Below are 13,655 nucleotides of genomic sequence, written 5' to 3'. Positions count from 1 at the left end.
AAAGCCCATGACAGGGAAGACCTTCTTCACAGTTAGAGTGACCAAGGTCTGGAATGGGCTCCCAAGGGAGGTGGTGCTCTCCCCTACCCTGGGCATCTTCAAGAGGAGGTTAGATAGGCATCTAGCTGGGGTCATCTAGACCCAGCACTCTTTCCTGGCTATGCAGGGGGTCGGACTCGATGATCTGTTGAGGTCCCTTCCGACCCTAATATCTATGAGTCTATGAATCTATGACAGTCAGCTCAAATTTCCAGTCTGAAGTTAGAAAATACTTAGACAGTGCAGAATTCCTATTGCAAAAGGGCCTGGAAGAGAATGAAATGGAGATTTGAAGAACTGGGAAAGCAGAAGATTGATTCAAATAGTGTACTACAACAGCAAAGAAGAGGAAGGATAGGTTTTAGGTTTCTGACTAAAGAGTCTTGCTCCACTGCTCAGGGTCAGACAGATGCCATAGCCAGTCAGGTAGGAATTTCACTCCATGGTCAGATTGGTATGGACTGTGGGGGGTTTGCCTTCCTCTGTACAGGGGATGTGGCCGTTTACCCGGGATCTCTTCAGCATATATTGACAACATTTCACAGAAGCAGGACACTGGCTGCTGTGGTTCCCCTGCTTTGCCTATGGCAGGTAGGGCATTAGGTCTGTGCTGTGTTAGGGCTGACAGTCATCTTATGTAGAGTTTAGATTAGGGGTTGTGTGGGATGGTCCTGTCTCAGGTAAGGGGCTGAACCAGATAACCTCAGGAGATCTCTTCTTGCCCTACTCCTCTATGAAAAAAAAGAAACCATCTGAAAAGAGATGTTCTCCTTCTGGCTAAGCTGCTAAATTGAAGCTCAGGGAAGAACATTACATTTTCCAATATAATGCCAAGCCACCATCAGTCTCTCTGGGTAGGGCAGGATATAAATCTAGAGAATAAATAGAGAGGTCAGTCAACCTGGGGACGTTTGAGGAGCGACTGCGTGGTAGCTGCAGGGCGTGGGCTCAGGCTTCATGCAGACATGGTAGACTGAATCGTACAACCCCGCTGTAGGGAAGCACTTGGCCAGCGCTGGGGTGCAGGGCAGCCTTTTATTCTGGGAATACAGAGAGTCCGCGTTATCCCCCATTCTCCCCAAAACAGCTCTGGCTCGTGGGTTGTGCGGCTGCGCCGAGCTGCCCCCCACCTCCTGTTGTTTTTGGAGATTTTTTTCTATTCCAGGTTAAGTTAGCCCGATCAAATCCAAATCTGTTTGAATCGTTCAAGAACCATATGCGGCCCTGCGACCGGCAACCATCCCCCACCCCGGCCTGGGGTTTCACATACTTCCAAGTCCTTTGGCAGGCATCCTACGTGCAGGCCCAAGCCCAGAGACCTGGGGGTCCGATGCCCCCAAATTTCGCTCGCCTCAGCTATATGGCCGCAGGAACGAGCGAGGGAGGGGGTCTCCCATTTCCATCAAGTCAGCGTGTGGCCAAGACCCTCCCGCTGGAAGCCGGCCACAATGCCCAAAGTCTCTGGGGATGAGCAGCTCATCCTGGGGACGGACCCGGGGGTGCAGCTGTCTTGGGGCATCCTGCGGAGCAAGGGGGCCTTCATGAAGGAGGCTGGAAGGAGCACAGCCCCTGCCACAGCTGCCCCCTCCAGGCATCCACGCACCTGTCCCTGCCGCACCAAACCCCACTGCTGCCACGGGAATGCCACTGCACATGTGCAGCCCCTCGCCGGGCACCAGAGCTGCACCAGCCGCCTCTCTGCGCGTGCGCCATCAGCAGAGGGGCGGGGAAAAGGGAGTAGGGCATGGCAAGGCGTTCGGCGGCAGGAATTATTCCGGCTGGCCGGGATAGGGTAAGGGTAGGGAAAGAAAAGAAGAAGAGAGAGAGAGGAGGGAAAGAAAAAGCGTCGGGAAGTAGGGAAAGAAAATGCGTCAGGAATCAGGGAATAGGGAAAGGTGAAAACGGAAAGTGGGGAAAACAGTAATACTGAAACAAAAGTGATTTGTGTACGCTATAAATAAAGAGGTGTGGAAAATGCGTTAAAGGCAAATAAAAAGAAGGAAAATACCAGACCACAGGGAAAGATTGTGTAAAATATGAGGATGTATTATAAATGTTGAAAGTGTCCCAAGAACCTGCATGAGAAAAAGCAAAATGTATTGTCATGGATTGAATTGATGATTATGTATAAAGAGGATCTGGTGAGCCAATTGTGAAGAAATTGTGATGGAGAAAGAAAATGGGAAGTTCCCACGATTGTGTCATGTATTATTGATTCACGTATGATATTGTTTATTGTGAGATATTAACAAAAGGAGGCGGTGTGGAGAGAGAACTAGCTACTTTATATTTTCTTAACAAAAACCAAAAATCAGTAGAGGGGCGGGGAAGCCTCCGGGAAGGACTCACTGCGCATGTGCGAATTGGCGGGGCGGGGCCAGAGGCAGGACAGTCGGAGCGCGGGTGGCGCCGGGGAAAGGTCGGGGTCTCGGCGGGGGGGGGGCACCGCGGGGAGTGGCCCGGGGGCTCCTGGACCAACCCCGGTCCCGCCTGTGCGGAGAGCGGGTCGGGGTCGGGGCTGGGCAGACCCCGGGGCAGGGACGGGGTCGGGGGGGGCCGAGCAGAGCGGGGAGGTGGGACCCGCACCAGCAGCGGCCCCGCCCGTGGGGGGTCGGCCGGGAGCAGGGGCGGGGCCGGTGTCGGTGCCCCGGTGCGAGCCGCGCCGCCTCCTCCCCTGCAGCCCCGGCGGCGCCGTGCGCGGGGCGGGGCGGGGCGGGGCGGGGCCCCCGGCGGGGCTGAGTGTGTCCCGGCGGAGGACACGCGGCGGCGCCGGAGCCCCGGGCACCCGCGGGCCTTCCCTGCGGCCGGGAGCAGCCCGGGGCGATGGCGGAGCAGCGCCGGGGCCGTGTGCCGGCAGGAGCGCGCGGGGCGGGACGAGTCCGTGGCGCGGCCCAGACCCGTGTCCTGGAGACGCGGGTGCCGTAGGAGCAGCCGGCCCAGCGCGGCGGGGCGCGGGGGCAGGAGGTGAGGCAGCCCGTGCTGCCCCGTCTGTGCGCCCGCGGCCCCGCACACCCAGCGCCGGCACCGGCACGAGCTCCCCGCGCCAGAGCCCTGGCGCTGCACGTCCAGGGCTGCGCTGCCGGGCGGTCGGCACCCGCCTGCGGGAGCTGTGCCCAGGCCGCAGCCGGTGGAGCTGGACTAGGTCCTGGCCGTCCTGCCCCAGGAGATGAGTGGGGACGTGGCGTGGAGACCTGCACCGAGGCGGTGGCCCTGTCAGACGGGCCTCGGCTGGGGCAGCTGCGGGCAGGGAAGCTTCTTGTCCGACAATGTCGTTCTCTTCCCTACCCGCAGGTGCAGAGACCATGAGCAGAGCTCATCAGCCGCCTCCCGAAGAAAGGCCTGCAAACCTGGAGCTGCCCAGGACTCCCCCAGGGAGGCTGGGGGAGAGCATGGAGGTGAGCAGGGCACCGGCTCCAGCGGGGCTGGGAGTGCAGCAGAGGCCACACCCAGGAGGAGCCAGGGTCACTGTCAAGAGTTTGGGGAACAACCCACCCAGCCAGCCTTCTCCAGAGCTCGCTCCCCAGTGGCGATAGGGGTGCCGGCGGGGGAGTCTAGGCCACAGTTGTGGAGCAAGGCGCCGTGGCTGTAAAGGTGTTGCCCAAAAGGATGGAGCACAGTGGCACCATATAGGGGATGCACATGTACCTCCTGAGAGTGCTGGTGCACCCCCTGTCAGGCCGTGCTCCTGTTGAGGTGATGGGCAGGAGGGTAGGCGGGAGCACCAGTGCTTTCCCCCTGCAATGTGATGGGCCGTGGGGGGAGCCTCTCCCCCAGTCGCTCACTGGTGTCGGGGAGGGGGGTGGGGGGGGCACTTGCCCCACCTCTTTACTCAAGAGGCACCAGTCGCCCATGGTGGAGCGCATAAAATATGGTGAGCCAGGCCAGAGCTAGCACGTGGACTCCTACGTCAATGGCTGCACCCACATCCCATGTCAGTGAAGATTGCGGGATTTTGCATCCCGGCGTGTCATCCTGTCCCATCCTGCACGTAGCTGATACCCAGAAGGATTCTGGAGAAGGTGGTGGGGGCTGAAGGCAGCCGGAGCAGGAGATGCTGATGGGGTAATGCTTGTGTTTGCAGCTCCGGGAGGCCTTTGAGGACGTGGCTGTGTATTTCGCGTGGGAGGAGTGGGAGCTGTTGGAAGATGCAGACAAGGGGCTTTACTGTGACCAGATGCTGAGGAACTTTCAAGCCCTCGTTTCCCTGGGTAAAACTTCATCCTGCTTCTCCCTATTGCCATGTCAGCTATGTCACTTACTGTCTTATCTGATCAGAACTGATCTGGCTAATTTGATATGGAAGATGAAAAAATATTTAAAAAAAGATGTGCAGGGCTGAGGGACTTGGCTTCTATGAGGTCACGTTGCTTTTCTAGCACTTTCTTTTCCCTCCATTTCCCCCAAAGGACATCTTAGGGAAAGGCTCCAAGGCTATATGTAGTTCAGCAAGGACCATGTCAACCATTCCTACATTATGGGCTTTCACGTACTGAAAAGGCGTCTCCTTCTGCCTTGTGCTGTCCATATCTCGGACACCCAGGACGTTTGTTTGAAAACCTGCAGGATTTGCCCACCTGCATGCTCGTCTGCGCTGTTGGCAGTATCCTTCCACCGCATGTGATGATTCCTTTCATTGCCACTGCAGTTCATATAAAATCTTCCCTTCCTCTGCCCTGTTGGTGAATGATCCTCTCTCCTACAAAGAGTGTCATGGTCGGCCATCTGTCCTGGATTCTGTTCGCTGCCACCTGGCCTCGCATTATACCTTCCCACTAAAGAAACTCACTCCTGTTCCTTTCCCTGCAATGGTACTAATAACACAGATGCTACCCAACTGTGTGTGTCCAGTGTCCTTTCATTTCTGTGCCTTGTCAATAGTGAAAGCTTCATCTTTGTGGTGGCTAGCACATCACTGCATCTCCACCCCCGTCCCTGGGAACTCTTGTTGGTCTTGCACTCTTTTTATCACTTAGAGTTGTTAGTGCTTGGTTTCCTGTGATCATCCCCCCACCACCTAGGTGACAAAAGCAATCGCCTATCACATGCTTTTAACCGTAGAGCCTTCTTATTCATCCTAAAGGTCCACCCTTGTCTCTGTTATGAGGCCCCAGTAGTATGCATGAGTTCGTTGGATCCATTCCCCGTATCCCAGTTGGTTATTCTGCAACCAGGACCGAACCACAAACTCTCTTTAACTGCTGCCCCAAACAGGATATCAAGGCCCCACACCCGACTTAATCAGCTGCATCCAGCGAGGACAGGAGGAGCTCTGGGTCTGTGGTGATGAGGAACATGGGAAAATTTCAAGCTCTGCGGACCTGTGGCTAGGTGAGTTGTGGCTGTCCCATCCCCTGAATCCCCTTTCAGAAATGCTCCATGTCCACAGTGACAGGGCCTGAAACCTGCAGACCTGTCCTGCTCTGCCCTTCCAGGGTGCTGACCTCAAATAGTTTATGCTGTAGTGTGTGCAGGCAGGTGGCTTTCCCTTGCCCTGAAATTCCAGACTGTGAAGACGAGCAGTCATTCACTTCTACCCCCCTCTAACTACAGAATGGCTTTATGGGGGAGTGCGATTCACGAGCTTTCGTGTTGCAGGGGGAAGTGAATCCCCCAATGCTTGTGCCATTGTGTTTCATCTCTGGACCGTGAGTGTCACAGAACCTGGGATTCAGCACAAAGTCCACATGAAGGTTAATGCCAAAGCCTTTGTCCCAGTGCAGATTCTGGTGATGTGCAAGCCTCCTGTGCTTCATCAGCAGAGGAAAGCCCCATGGGCTCTGTCACGGCGGGGTCCTTCAGGAGGGCTGTGATCTCCCTGAGGTCCCTCTCACCGTGTCAAGTCCGGCCCAAGGGCACCCTCTTATTCTCGCCTGCCACGTCTTTGATGTTCAGTAAGTTCGGGAGGCTGCCTTACACCTCCTTGGGCACAGCTGATTAGGACCTCTGTCCCTGTGTGTTCCTGGACCCCCTGGGGGTCTCCCGGTATGATGGGTGCTCCCCAGGCACCCTAGCCTTATGGGCTATGCGTGGCTCCTACCAACCCCTAATACCACGCCCCAAGCCTCGCTGATGGGATAGACGTTGTCCTGTCACAAATCAGCTTGCCCACTCTCCCGGGCCTCCTCTGTAATCTAGCCCACTCCTGGGCCTCCCCTGTAGTCTAGCCCACTCTGGGCTCTCTAATACACAGCCCCTCACTGGGACTCTTGTCGAGCCCACTCTGGGCCTTCTCTAAAAGTGTTGTCCCGCTCAGGGACCCTCTAGCGGGTCTCCGGTCCTTTAGGCCAACCGCACGGCTACCCTCTCTGATCCCGGCTCACCGCACTGCTAGCCCCCTTTGCTGGGGACCACTGTAGCACCTTGCCTATCTGAGGGCTGTTGCCGCACTAGCCTACAGCCGGGCTCGTTACGCCCATCTTGGGCTTCTCAATAGTCCCCCTTTGGGACCTTACATGCCCGCGCCGGGCTTCTCAATAATATTGTCCCCTCTCTGGGGCTCGCTGTGCCCCTGCTGAGCTTCCTAATAATATGGCCCCCTCTCTCTGGGGCTTGCTGTGCCCCTACTGGGCTTCCTAATAATGTGGCCCCCTCTCTGGGGTTTGTTGTGCCCACGCTGGGGCGTCTCAAAGCTGCTCCTCTCTGGGGCTGGGGTCTGCGTACCCCGCACACAACCCGGGGTCTATGTTCCCCGCCCGCAACCCACTGGTTGCGCTTCTCACTGCAAGCTGCGCCTTCACTGGCACCGGGGTTCCCATACCACTGGGGTTCCCCCTGAGAAACCTGCGCCCTCACTGGCGCTAGGGTCCCACCCTCTGTAGGTCCCTATGAGAGCACTGCACTCCCGTGGGGCCCCTTTATGAGGCCCTTTATGAGGCCTCCTCCAACCCCTATAGCCTCACCCAAACCACCGGTGTAATAGCAAAGCAAAACATACTGCAAGCCTCCTGGCTACAACTCAACACACGCCCTATGGCTATAACAACATTGCTCCATGTCACAGCGGTACTTGCTGTTAGGCTTCTCTCCGCATCCTAACTGCAGGAGCTCCTGCCCCTCTGGCTGCTGGCAGGGAACTGCCAGCCTGTCCTCAGCCCTGGGCTTTATGAGGGCCAGGCCCTGCCTCCTACAGGCAGCTGACTCACATTAGTTGCCCTGGCAACCCACAGCTGTGGTTATGTTCTGCCAGGGCTCTCTCTCCCTGGCAGTTTCTACTCCCTAGGAGCAGGCACTGAGGTGCCCTGCGACAGGCTCGTTCCCTGCCCCAGAACTTTCCCTGGAAGCAGATAGTGTTGCACTTACAAACCGGATTTTTAACCTAGTGCTTTAAAAATTGACACAACACTTCGTTAATGAATACCAGAAAGATTTGCTTTACTAGCTACTAACAGGTTACAAAACCAAATGACAAAGGTTCTTTCCCAATATCAAATAAATGAGCTGTATTACCACACAGTCTTCGTATTAGAGCCAGTGATGCTACTCATGCAGGCCTAAAGCTAGTTCAAGTCTTCAGCCTTCTCAAAGCATGGATCCATTGCCTTAGTCCAGCTGGGAGCAGGTTACAGTTTCCCTTTTCCCCCTGGAGAAGATGCCCACCATCTGCCGGCACTTTGCCCTTGTTATACTTGTTCAGTTGTATAGCTTCAAAGCATTTTTTCTAGATAGTTGTTTAATCAAAGTTTGAACAAAGCAGGCAAGGACAGAATTAACATATTACAATTATATCGTGTGTGTGTGTGTGTGTGTGTGTGTGTGTGTGTGTGAAATTTGCAAGATTTGATCAGTTTTGGAATGGGATGGGTATTGATTGAATGAGATGCCTTCAGGGAGTTGATTACAGAATACTATCTTTCGATAGTTATTTTAACAGTGGAGCTGCATCAAATGATTTATGAGAGATGCTTGACAGCCATTAAATGCCTGTTTTGAGAGAGGTGTTTTGATTTACAAGCTTCCTTGGCTGTATGGGATACCTCTTACTGGACCAAAGCAGGTTTATTAAAATGTAAATGGAGATAAGAAGAAGAATAAATAGGTTTGAATTTCAGGAAAGTGCCCTGGTTTAGCATGATAAACATTTAGAAACTGACTGCCTGTTTAGAGAAATATACCCTAATTAATAAATGCATATGCAATGCAGTGAGGATCAAAGGCCCCTAGGGACAATAAGCATGAGTTAATTTGGGGTTAGATACAGTCAGTGAGTAGCCTGACTTAGCATAATAAACATTGGGTACATTAGGAATGTAACACAGGAGATGTGATCAATTTGGGATTGTTTTTTTTTTTTTTTTTTTTTTTCACATGGTCCCAGCCATGATATTGCATTTTTATACAAAAGGTATTGTTTTAGCAGTTTAATAATTTAAATGGCCAAGCTTTTACAGTTATCAGGTAGGACACACAACCCTGCTCCTTCCAAAAGTGAGAGCCACAGCTCTTAAATCCTCCCCTCCCAAAGCAGGCTTTGAAAGTAGGAGGGATGAACCATATGGGCTTTTTCTACCAAGTAGTAGCAGCTCGCGTAATGTAAGGCCATATTCCCCACACATCTTTGACTGCTGTTGAGCCCCCAAAATCCATTGTGAGACTGTTCATCCTACTACCAGATGAGAAGGTGGCTTTGACCTCCACTGAGCAGGGAACATTAGCCTGCCACAGGGGCTCATCCCTCCCTCAAGCCCAGCACTTGGGGTTGGGCAGGAAGACCTTGTTCTTCTAAGGAAAGCAGGTGCCCAGGTCCAGTCATGCTTAGAAGCCTGTTGCAGCAGATGGAATAGCAGTGGCAGGAACTAACTTGGCGTTCCTCTTCCCCACGCAGGAGGTGCCTGGCTGCTGAGCAGAGCAGAGGAAGGGCCTGCAACTCTGGAGTCACCCGGGATTACCCCAGGGAGTTTGGGCAAGACGGAGTCCGTGAGACTCGAGGAGAAACGATGGCTCCAGAGCCAGGGGAAGTCCCAAAAGCAGGAGGAGAATGTAGCAGTGACCCAGATGCGATCTCTCCTTGGGGGTGAGAGTGAAGAAGGAACAGAAGCCAGACGGAGCCCTGGGCGCAGGGAAGGATTTGTGGAGCTGAAGAGCCATGAAGCCAAGTTCCTCTGGAGAGAGACCCCGAATCTAAGGCGAGCCAGCAGGAAGGGCCTCAGAGGGCAGCAGGAGCTTCCCACCACGCCCAGGGGCAGAGGCCGCCCCTGCCCTGAGTTCTGGAAAAGCTTTAGGTTCCTCTCACTCCTGGCTCTGCACAAGATAAGCTACACTGGGGCAAAGCGCCACCTATGCGTCAGGTGTGGGAAGGGCTTCACGTGTGGCTTCGCCCAAGCTGCTCATTGCCAGATCAATTCTGGAGAGCTCCCGCACCACTTAACCAGATTTGGGAGGAGCTTTGTGTGCCTCTCAGAAGTAAGAAAGCACCAAGATGTGCACAGGGGAAACTGTCAGTACCGTTGTGTCACGTGTGGCAAGACCTTCACTCATTTCTTCTCCCTAGCTCAGCACTGGCACATTCACGCGAGGGATAAACAGCATCGGTATCCTGAGTGTGGGAGGCGTTTCATACGTTCCACCAACCGAGCCAAACACCAGCGCATCCGCACAGGGCAGAAGACACATCACTGCTGTGTGTGTGGGAAGAGCTTCACCCAGTCTTCCCACTTGTCCAAACACCAGTGCCTCCTTGCAGGGAAGAAACCACACCAGTGCTCTGTGTGTGGAAAGAGTGTCTGTGAATTCTCCCACCTGACCAAACACCAGCACATCCACACAGGGGAGAAGCCACATCAATGCTCTCAGTGTGGGAAGAGCTTTACCCGCTCCTCCAGCCTAGCTTACCATCAGCGCATCCACACAGGGGAGAAGCCACATCAATGCTCTCAGTGTGGGAAGAGCTTTACCCACTCCTCCAGCCTAGCCTACCATCGGCGCATCCACACAGGGGAGAAGCCACATCAGTGCTGTCAGTGTGGGAAGAGCTTTACCCGCTCCTCCAACCTAGACTACCATCAGCGCATCCACACAGGGGAGAAGCCACATCAATGCTCTCAGTGTGGGAAGAGCTTTACCCACTCCTACAGCCTAGCCTCCCATCAGCGCATCCACACAGGGGAGAAGCCATATCAGTGCTCTGTGTGTGAGAAGAGCTTTACCCGCTCCTCCGGCTTGGCCGTGCACCGGCGCATACACACAGGGGAGAAGCCACATCAGTGCCTTGACTGTGGGAAGAGATTCAGTGAATCCTCCAGGCTGACCAAACACCAGCGCATCCACACAGGGGAAAAGCCACATCAGTGCTCTCAGTGTGGGAAGAGCTTTACCCACTCCTCCAGCCTGGCTAACCACCAGCGCATCCACACAGGGGAGAAGCCATATCAGTGCTTTGACTGTGGAAAGAGATTCAGTGAGTCCTCCAGGCTGATCAAACACCAGCGCATCCACACAGGGGAAAAGCCACATCAGTGCTCTGAGTGTGGGAAGAGATTCCGTGAATTATTCAATCTGACTATACACCAGCGCATCCACACAGGGGAGAAGCCACATCTATGCTCTGTGTGTGGGAAGAGCTTTACCCACTCCTCCAGCCTGGTCATGCACCAGCGCATCCACACAGGGGAGAAGCCACATCAGTGCTCTGTGTGTGGGAAGAGCTTTACCCACTCCTCTAGCCTGGCTAACCACCAGCGCATCCACACAGGGGAGAAGCCATATCAGTGCTTTGACTGTGGGAAGAGATTCAGTGAGTCCTCCAGCCTGACCAAACACAAGCGTATCCACACAGGGGAAAAGCCACATCAGTGCTCTGAATGCGGGAAGAGCTTTGCCACTTCCAACAACCTGACCATACACCGGCGCGTCCACACAGGAGAAAAGCCATATCACTGCTCTGACTGTGGGAAGAGCTTCCCCTGTTCCTCCAACCTAGCCACACACCGGCGCATCCACACAGGGGAGAAGCCACATCACTGCTCTGACTGTGGGAAGAGCTTCACCTGTTCCTCCAACCTAGCCACACACCAACGCATCCACACGGGAGAAGCCACAAAAGTGCTCCGGGTGTGGGAAGAGTTTCCGTGAATTCTCCCACTTGACCAAACACCAGCGCATCCACACGGGGGAGAAGCCGCATAAATGCTCTGAATGTGGGAAGAGCTTCACCCAGTCCTCACACCTGGCTGTACACCAGTGCATCCACAAACAAGAGAAGCCATGTTAATGTTCTGAATGTGGAAAAAGATTCAGCAATTCCTTTAGCCTGACCAAACAGGACTGCATCCCCACAGGGGAGAAGCCACATAAGTGCTCTAAGTGTGGCAAGAGCTTCACCCAGTCTTACCACCTTGCCATACATCAACTCATCCACACAGGGGAGAAGCCACATAAGTGCGCTGAATGTGGGAAGAGCTTCACCCAGTCCTCCCACCTGGCCTTACACCAGCGCATCCACACAGGGGCGAAGCCACATCATTGCTCTGAGCGTGGGAAAAAATTCAGTGATTTCTCCAGACTGAGCAAACAAGTGCATCTACATACGGGAGAAGCCAAATCAGTGGTCTGAATGTGGGAAGAGGTTTACCTGTTCCTCCAACCTGGCCATACTCTGGCGCATCCACAGAGAGGAGAAGCCACATCAGTGATCTGTGTGGGGGAAGAGCTTCATCCACACCTTCAGCCTGGCATTCCACCAGCGCATCCTCACAGGCTAAAAGCTACATTATTGCTTTGTGTGTGGGAAGAGCTTTGCCATATTCTCCCACCAATCTGTCAGGTTTTGCTTCTCAGCCTCCCTCCAGAGTTATGCATGCCTTGGTACATGTCACTCCCCTGCCCTCCTGCCCTTAGCTGCACTCTCTCTAATCCAGTCTCTGATCAGAAAGCTGTCGTACTGAACATGGTATCCCTGTGGCTGGGCTCTGTGTCCTCTCCTCAACTGAGATGTGAATTGAGAAGAGCCCAGAAGCCTTTCCAGGGCAGATCTCTCTGAGTTCCCAGCCTTTTCCCTTTGCCAAGGGTTCACCACTGTCCAGGGCTTGTTGCAACACCTCAATAAAAAGAGTTGGTTACACTGAAGGCCTCACTCCTATGTACTGCTGTGCAGCAAGGGCACTGCTCTTTTGAAGGAGCCTGTGGCCAGGGGGTAATAGAGTGCCTTTTCTTGGGGAAATGGGGGCAGGGGGAAGGAGGTGCAGGCTGTGGCAGTTCCTGTGTCCTGTGCAAGGTCACAGTAAGTGTTAGACCCTGACTCCATGCGGCGCCCAACGACTAGGGAGACGACGGTCCAGTTACGTGTGGATCCTGTTACTCATTAGCCAGAGCAGGCAGGGAGCAAACACCAGCACACATTGCTTGCAGCTGCTTTATTCAGAATGGAGACCGCTTCGGACAGGGGCCTTATGCCATTAGAGACAGGGTCCTGCTCCAAACAAAAGGTTTTTCTTAGTTATAGACTGGTTTATACTCATTAACATTCACTCCTCCTTTGTTCCGCCTCCTGTTCCTCAGAAAATGGTTGACACAGTAAAAATGGTTACTTAGCATAAGTAAATGGCTGGTCTAACTTGCATCCTGCCTTGTAGTCAGGAGCTCTGCTAGGCCACAGGTCATGCCTTGTATTCAGCTGCAAATCCAGTGCTCTCTAATAATCCAAATTATTGTCACCCTAACAGTAAGTATGAGGACATTGTCTTGGTGAAATGCAGCATGTTATCATGTCTGGGGAATATTCCCTGGTTGGTAGAATCACAATAGACCATGTCTCATGCATAGGAACTTGCTTTGGCTTCACTTGTTCTTCTCCAGACAAAATCCAAGGACCCAGAGACACCCTGGGTGTAACACCCTGGGATGCTAGTCCAGCTGTGGCACCACTGCTGTCCTGCTGTCCCTGCCAAATAGCCTTATGTTAGAGCAGAGAGACAGGTCCTGCTGGCATGCTGGGTCAGCTGGAAAAGCTAACTGGGATATCTGCTTGGTTTGAAGGCACACCCCTCAGCTCCTACTCATCTGATGAGCCACCCAGAGCTCAAACTGCCTCTGTCTCCTCCCTAGAGAGAGAGACAGGGTAGGGTAGACACAATGTAGGTGAGAGAGTGGAGGAGCAGGGCCGGACCCATAACCAGGGGAGTGTTGTATGGAGGACAGAGATGAACTATTTTCCGAGGCCGCAGGGGACAGGCTAAGGTGTGCTGATTGGAATCAGGGCATCACTTGTCTGTGTGGGAAACCTTGAGGGCTTGAACAAATGGGTTCCTTGAATACACAGGTGGTCACACCATCCCACCACCACTGTCCTGCATGGCCTGATGATGTATGAATGAAGTTGCAACTGTTTTTGGCCAGGATCTGAGTGTTCTCAAAGTCCCGGGCTGAAGAAAAGGGTGGGGATTCTCACCTGCTCGCAGGAGTACCATATTATCTTGCATGCAACATACCCCACCCCTTTTTTTATTTTTGGCAAGCAAGAATATAAAAGAAAAAGATTTCTCCAGGGTCACAGCTAACTGTGGTAAAGAATAAGTCCTCCTGGGAATGTAGAATTGGGGTCCACACTTGCCACATGCTCTCTCTGCCTCACTCTGACTGTCTGCTAGGATGTCACACTCTGGACTTTCCAGGACGACTCATCA

At 53.8% G+C, this 13,655-nt stretch overlaps 1 protein-coding gene across 1 annotated transcript; it reads left to right on the top strand.

Moving 5' to 3' along the window:
• The first annotated feature begins 3,009 nt into the window (after positions 1-3,009).
• LOC102575388 (zinc finger protein 271-like) lies at positions 3,010-12,099 on the top strand. The gene is given in 5 exon segments (XM_059715138.1): positions 3,010-3,434; positions 4,121-4,247; positions 5,251-5,367; positions 8,861-11,060; positions 11,062-12,099. Coding segments are annotated over 5 exon segments (3,099 nt in total). The 5' UTR covers positions 3,010-3,305; the 3' UTR covers positions 11,588-12,099.
• The last annotated feature ends 1,556 nt before the right edge of the window (positions 12,100-13,655 follow it).

Source organism: Alligator mississippiensis, chromosome 11, assembly GCF_030867095.1.
Source record: "Alligator mississippiensis isolate rAllMis1 chromosome 11, rAllMis1, whole genome shotgun sequence".
NCBI lineage: Eukaryota > Metazoa > Chordata > Crocodylia > Alligatoridae > Alligator > Alligator mississippiensis.
This window is presented reverse-complemented; position numbering and strand designations above follow the sequence as displayed.